At 39.9% G+C, this 7,615-nt stretch overlaps 1 protein-coding gene across 1 annotated transcript; it reads right to left on the bottom strand.

The window, feature by feature from the left end:
* Positions 1-54: 54 nt before the first annotated feature.
* Positions 55-5,998, bottom strand: emg1 (EMG1 N1-specific pseudouridine methyltransferase). Its single transcript, XM_034042073.3, has 5 exons — positions 5,799-5,998; positions 4,810-4,911; positions 3,809-3,950; positions 804-1,018; positions 55-329 (listed from the first exon to the last, which is right to left on the bottom strand). The coding sequence occupies exons 1-5, from the start codon at positions 5,946-5,948 to the stop codon at positions 216-218; spliced, it is 723 nt and encodes a 240-aa protein (XP_033897964.1). The 5' UTR covers positions 5,949-5,998; the 3' UTR covers positions 55-215.
* Positions 5,999-7,615: the final 1,617 nt, after the last annotated feature.

Here is a 7,615-nt window from a genome sequence, read left to right as displayed (position 1 = left end):
TTATATTAGTGAGGAGACAGATAGTAGTCTTGTATAAGAGACAGGGAAAGGGGGTCGGCTGGGCAACATTTATTTTCTTTATATGAAAACAGGATTTTTACACGTGAGCAAAAAAAGAAATAATATTTACAAGAAATGTTCTTGTTTCTGGGTAGAAAAATAGTTAGCGAGTGAAAGGTAATTGGCTACAGTCCTCCAATGAGAAAGCTCCATCTTTAGATCACGCCCCAGACCTCCTCGAATGCAGTACACAGTTTTGAACAGGTGAGGGCAGCAGAGAGGGGGTAGTTGCTGATGGACACGGTCTTCTCGGTGTAATCAACATTTATCTGTCAAAGAAAAACAAATCTGTCAGTGATCCGTAAATATTATACGATCAACACTGTTGGATTTAGAAATACCAAGACACTAAAAGAAGACTTCTAGTCAAAACGTTTGAATTGTGAAGTTTCTTTTAGAATTTCTAATGACAACGTAATTTCTGTATCTGTGTGTGTCAATCAATCTGTCTGGGAGTGTGTGTAATCTGACGATGTGTCAGTGTTGAAACTCCAAGCGTTTTGTGGGGAAAAGAAAGCTGTAACGGAAATCTCCGCACTGCACATTGCAGCCTCTCCATCCAGAACGCAGAGAAGAGAGAGACCTTTAAATAGATTTGCTCTGTGTGGACTGATCTTTGATACTTATATAAAAAGCAATATTTCTGTACATTTGATGCATTCATTGTCTTGTCAAAAAAAGACCATGTGAATATGTGTGTGTGTGTGTCTGTTTCTCTCTCCCCCCTCCCCTCCCCTCCTCACCGCTCCGTGTGCGAAGGCCCCCACCACGAGGACGGCGGGTTCTGATTCAGGGACGAGATCGCGCGGGGCCACAGGCCCCACCCCCTTCGCGCTGAAGGAGGTCCCGATCTTCACACAGCCCGCGGGCAGGTGGTCCGACACTGGATTCTTGATCACACGCAAGAGCTTCTGAGGACCGTCCGCAGCACGCACACTGAGCTTGTGAAGGAGCTGAACTGAGGAGAGATGAGAGAGGGGGTTAGAGAGGACAGACTGCCTGCAACACACACACTGAGCTTGTGAAGGAGCTGAACTGAGGAGAGATGAGAGAGGGGGTTAGAGAGGAGAGACTGCCTGCAACACACACACTGAGCTTGTGAAGGAGCTGAACTGAGGAGAGATGAGAGATGGGGTTAGAGAGGAGAGACTGCCTGCAACACACACACCGAGCTTGTGAAGAAGCTGAACTGAGGAGAGATGAGAGAGGGGGTTAGAGAGGAGAGACTGCCTGCAACACACACACCGAGCTTGTGAAGGAGCTGAACTTAGAGGAGAGAGGAGGTTAGAGACGGGGGAGGAGAGACCATCCAAGAGAGAGCGAGAGAACAGTGGGGTTCAGAGGGAGAGGGCAAGGAGCTGGACAGAGAAGGCAGAGAGGAGGAGATGGGGGTCAGAGAAGGGGGAGAAAAGAGAGGGAGAGAAAAGAGAAACACCAATTATATATATATATATATATATATATATATATATATATATATATATATATATATATATATATATATATTGCAGTCGACACCACTTATTTGCATATTGGATAATTGCTTAATTGCATCAAGCTGCATGGTCCCGAAGTCCATTGCATTTTAATTTGGATAACTGAATAATGCAAGCAACGTTCAAGTGTTAAAAAAAAAAAAAAAAGAACGTCGAGTGTTTCAGCAATAGCAGTGACGTAACGCACATAGCAACGGCATGACAGCCGAAAAGCTGAGAAAGACACCGGCAATGGAAAAGCGGATCTGTAGAACCCGAGCCCCATCACACTACAAGCCTTCATGAGGCAAATGCTTGTCAGTCTGATGACAAGTTGTTGATCAGCAATCGGTCAAATACTGTGCAGGCTTCCATCAAATATCGTTTTGCTACGTTGTAGTCACAAGATCTATAGTAAGGTTACTGTACACACCTGTTTAACTTGTATGTTTTACTGTATTACAATAAGTTTATGACGACTGTTATATACTGTACATTATTTTACATTATTTTACTTTTCATAGAGTGTGATTCCAGAGAATAGTGTTTCTGATGGAGTGCATAACATATTTCAAGTTGGTTTATTTTTCTGAACGTATTTTAAGTTACTTGTTATCTGAAACAATGCATGCAAGTTTGATCTGCTTTTATTGTGCCTGAAAAACACAAGCAAAGTTAGTAGAAACAATTGGGGCAACCTAGACCCCCACTGCTGGCCAAGGTTGCCTTAATGTTTTCTTGAAACTTGGCTTGTGTTTTTGATATCTCTACTTTAAATGGCTGGGCACTTTTGATAACTTGCCATTTTTTCACATTTCCAATGTGTTTTTGTTTCAGATATCACTTCTTTTTTACTTTATAACACTCTCACATTACGGGAATAGCAAAATTGTTCAACCTATATTGAGGCAATGTATTGCTGTTTGGATAGGGTAAATGTAAATAGTAGCCTAGTCTTTGAAAGGGTTAAGGGTGAATCTGTGTAGCGTAGCGGTTATGCAGATGGAGTGAAAGTTGGGGCTCAAATCCTGCTATATATATATACATGTTAAAGTTATGTGTGCAAAAGTATGTATGTTTTTAAGTTTGCAATATAAACCGTGTGGGAATCGAACCCAAGACATGCTTCCAATGCAGCTTGCAATGCAGACGCCCTCGCTTTCACGCAACAAAGTTTGTACTTCCATTTCACAACATTTGCAAGTAGTATAGCAGTAAAGTTACAGTTTTTAACAAGTAAAGAGACAAACAAGATTTTGTAAATAATGTTTTTGTATTATTCCGACTGCATTGAAAGCTTTCATCTGATTTTGCAAACCATCATAATAAGCCTGTGATTGGGGTCTGCAAAAAATACCTTGGGAGAAAAAGGAGATGGACATTTTTACCTTCCTTTGGCGACTTATTTCTCTTACTGTATGACAGGTATTTACTTTTTTTTCAACATTTCACGTAAGGGTGTTGGGAACTACAGATTAAAAGTGAAATGGTGCTTTTGGCTGATTTACTTTTGATGCACCAATACCCTGAAAACACGTAAACTATCCGTGTTGTATAGAGAGTCTGGCAGTTCTCGCACGTCGCTGATAACTTGTCGCGAGGAACTACTGTTCCTCTCAATAAAATAAGTGAAAAATAAAGTTAGGAGTCTGATCAAAATGAGTCATATATACATGTACACGTACATATACACCTGTTATCACTGAATTAGATTTACCATTGTTAATAATAATAATAATAATAATAATAATAATAATAATAATCACAAACTTCTAAAATGTTTTTAAAAATGAACAATAAAAGCAATAAGTATCCAAAAATAATGTATTGTTTAATCTCAAACTTGTACATTGTTAATACAACAAAACACTTTCAAATACACCAAGAGGTTTGTATCTGGCCTACTTTCAGCCCGCTTAATTATCAAAACTTTTAATAACGTGATAACTGCATTAAACGAATATGCATTACATGTAGGCCTACCTTAAATTACATTGTCTACTATTATTATTTATCAATCCTGAGAGTCACTTTCTTCGCTGTCACTTACTAGCAGTTCTCAAGCTCCTCCTCATCTTCCTCAGCTTCAATGGCAATAACAGAGACCTGGCGTTTATTTACAAGATTTGCCAGCAGACCCGGCGCATATTGGAGACAGGGAATTATTTGAAGTTTTACGGTATATATATTAGAGAGAGAGAGAGAGAGAGAGAGAGAGAGAGAGAGAGAGAGAGAGAGAGAGAGAGAGAGAGAGAGAGAGAGCTGCCACTTACCCATGAGTCCACAGAACCTGTCGAAAGTGCGTGGAATTCGAGTCTGAGGGTTCACCTCAATCAGCACGTTCCTCTCAGTGTGAATATAGACCTGCAGCAACCCAGCTCTGTTTAAGGGGCTGTCCATTAGCATGAGCAGAGACTGGGGAGGGAGGGGAGAGAATAATGAATCACTGCTCTGGGTGTGAATGTACAGCAGACCTGCCAGGAGGCCATCCCATTAAAGGAGTGACAGACAGTGCTTTAAAGCACATTCCAAGCCTCTATTACCCCTTCTCCACTGGCACATCGGACCTGCGAGGGCTCGGTACGATACGGGGTGGGGGGGGTGGTTCTCCACTGGCTATTTATCGAGCCGAGCGAGAACCAAACCGTGAAACTCCAACCTCACAAGACATCCGAATCCAGCTGGGAGCCGAGCCGAGCCAGAGGCGGGGTTAAGGACATTCATCATTACATTGAGTCAAGTCAGTACACTCCACAAAGACAAACAACAAACAATGTGGCGGGCTGCGATTGTGATGAGAGAAAAGTCCAGCCTTGGGACGCTGAGGAAGTGAAGGCTCTAGTTTCTCTGTGGGCAGATAGAAGTGTTCAGGAAGATTTGGAGTCGTGCGTCAGAAATGAGAAAGTTTATGCCTGAATTTCTGACCATTTGAAGCAAATGGACATAAACTGCAGGTACGGTACACTTATCTCACGCTCAGAAACACAAAGTTCTACCAAATTTCTCATCCTTGACCTTTATTGTATTAATATAAAGAGAAGGCAAATCATATTTTTAAAACCTTCTTTTTCCAAGAAAAAGAAAAAGAAAAAAGTTAGGACAAGACACCGGCAGATATCTGCTGCTGCATCAGTTTTGCATCTATGTCTATTATTAACTGACTGAGCATTTTAATTCTACAGAAATCTTCCTTATTAACCCTCATTTGAACTGGCTGCGTCTGTGACATCACTTAGGGAACACACATGATGTCACAGAGGAGGCGTGTACCCACCTGGTGTGTGATGTCAGGTCTGATTGTGCCGGGTTCTCTGCCACTCTTAATAATCATGTTTCTGTGTTTATCACAGTTCAGCAACTCAAAGGTCTTTCCAACCTGAAAAACAAAACACAATAATGGGGTTCAGGGCGGCACAACCTACCCTTTACGCTGGCACTGCCTGCTGTGTGCTGGGCAGAAACACTGCTTCACATCCTCCACTGGCTCCCTATCGCTGCTCACATGCAATTCAAGACCCTTGTTCTTGCCTACCGCTCTCTTCACTGCACTGCCCCCTCCTACGTCCAACACCTCTTGTCCCTAAACCCCTCTGCACGCCTCCTCTACTGGCTGACTGGTCATGCCTTCCCTCCACTCTCCATCCTCCCGTGTATTATTGCACCACTATGTCATTTTAGATATAACTTGTTATAACTAAAAAGATATAACTAGTTCATATTGTATTCTATTAGTATTATTGCACTTACTGTAAAGTATACTGTATTTAAATATGAATCTTGCATTGTAAACCTGTACTGCCCTGTAATACCTACAAGTCATCGTGGATAAAGGCATTTGCCAAATAAATAAATAAATAAATAAATAAAATAAGTTTATGATTGCACGTTTGAAGTTGGTAAAGAACAAAAATTGCTTTACGACGTAGACGACCTAATGTGTAAGACACCTGGACATAACAGTACTGTATATATTATATATTTAAAAAAGTTTATATATATTACCTCCAATGTTTTGATTCAAACACAGGCTCCCTTGAGAAAGATATGTACAACATATCGAAACGTTGGGCAGCTGGCTCTTTGAGCTTATATATATATATATATATTTGTTTAAGCATATGCTATCTATTTTTATTCAAGAATACGTCGGGAAAGTGTAGCAGAGTGTACAAACATTACGATTATGAATGGGACACACGCGTTAACGTGTACAGCAACATCGCTACGCCTCTGTCAATGCCTAAAAGTTTATTTTTTAGATACCTTGACGGTTTCCATGGTAGCCCCCTCCAAAACGACCACCAATCTCCTCTCGGTCATCTTGTCATGTAGTGTCCGCAGATGCTTCGCCGGTTTTGGTTCGTATTCATCGCTGTAGCTGCCCCCACGTTTGCCTTGCCCGTGCGCCGCCATGTTGAATCTCTCTTTCTCCCCTGTGCTTCCGAGAAGGGTATTACTGCATCCTGCAGATAGCGGAAGTCGTCACATGGGAAATGAAGGGCTGCTGCAACAAATCCCAAGGCAGCGTGCACATAATCCTTACAAAAAAGTATTATAGTATTACTATAAAAGTTATACTATGGTACTAAAGTAAAATGAGACCGCTATAGTAATAAAGTACTACAATACTGTACTACAATTACTGTCACTGGGAACAATTCAATTACTATTGTACTGTGCAATACACAGCACAGTATTGCTTGCCCTAATGGTTTATTACAAATAAAAGAAAACAGAAACTCTCAAAAAGAGATTTTTCATGAGAAATTGTGTTCAGAACTTTGTTTAATAAAGTATTAATAATGTGACAGTCCTTGAAAGCAGTTCTCATTAGTCAGTATCGTCCTGAAGCTGCATGTACTTCCTTTGCCTTGTATGCAATAAATAAATAAATAAATAAATAAAAAAAACCCATAAAAGTACAACTTACAACAATTATTACTGTGTGCTCAGCTGTCTGTTAAAGAAAACCAAAACCTTGCCAATACATTTGTTTTCACATTCTAATAGGGTGACTAAATATGGCTAACACATGTTTCTCCACCCTGAGTTACCTAAATGCGTTCATGCATCATTTTGAAACATGAATTATTAATCTGACTTTTTTTTTTTAAATTGTGTTGGAATTAAAGGCCTAGTGGATTGATGTGTTCATTCCAAACTTTTACATAATTATTGATCACATGTGCTGTGTTTTGCTATGGGTTGAACGGTAGTGAGATAATCTTTGGTTTGATCTTTCTAGCTCATCAAAACTTTATTCTTTAACATAGATATATGGAGAAAATAGACAATATGTTAGTAAACGTTAAACTTCATCAGAGATAACACCTACACCTTGTTCCTTACAGCAAAGAATATTTTGAAAAGCATCTGAGTGGAGAGTGTTTTTACTTTGTATTCAATCCCCTTGCTTTCACAGTTTTTACACAAATATTTTTTGTGTCATTTGTTCCTTCTTGTTTATGCCATTCATTTGTTATTGGCAGATAAAATGACAGACAGTACAATTGTGTCAGTAAAGCATGTTCTTAAAAAATGTGTTAAAAAATGGAAGTGCTCTATGACTTAGAAAATGTGTCTTTCAATATACACCTGCTTTTGCACCTGTCAGATTGTGGTCCAGCATGGTGTGTGTCTGCATTTCATTATGAAGGAAACAACAGAGTACTTCTTCATTTGTTTAGGATGTCCCTCATCAGATTTGTGGTGCATATATTATTATTATTATTATTATTATTATTATTATTATTATTATTATTATTATTTGTTGATTTAGCAGACGCCTTTATCCAAGGCGACTTACAGAGACTAGGGTGTGTGAGCTATGCATCAGCTGCAGAGTCACTTACAATTACATCTCACCAGAAAGACGGAGCACAAGGAGGTTAAGTGACTTGCTCAGGGTCACACAATGAGTCAGTGGCTGAGGTGGGATTTAAACCGGGGACCTTCTGGTTACAAGCCCATTTCTTTAACCACTGGACCACACAGCCTACTATTTTATTAATAGTCTACCTCGGAAATCAGAATAAGACCTCTGTGAATATTCTACGAGTATTAAAGAGGATACTTCCAGA

The sequence above is a fragment of the Acipenser ruthenus genome, chromosome 20 (genome assembly GCF_902713425.1).
Source record: "Acipenser ruthenus chromosome 20, fAciRut3.2 maternal haplotype, whole genome shotgun sequence".
NCBI classification, from domain to species: Eukaryota; Metazoa; Chordata; class Actinopteri; order Acipenseriformes; family Acipenseridae; genus Acipenser; species Acipenser ruthenus.
This window is presented reverse-complemented; position numbering and strand designations above follow the sequence as displayed.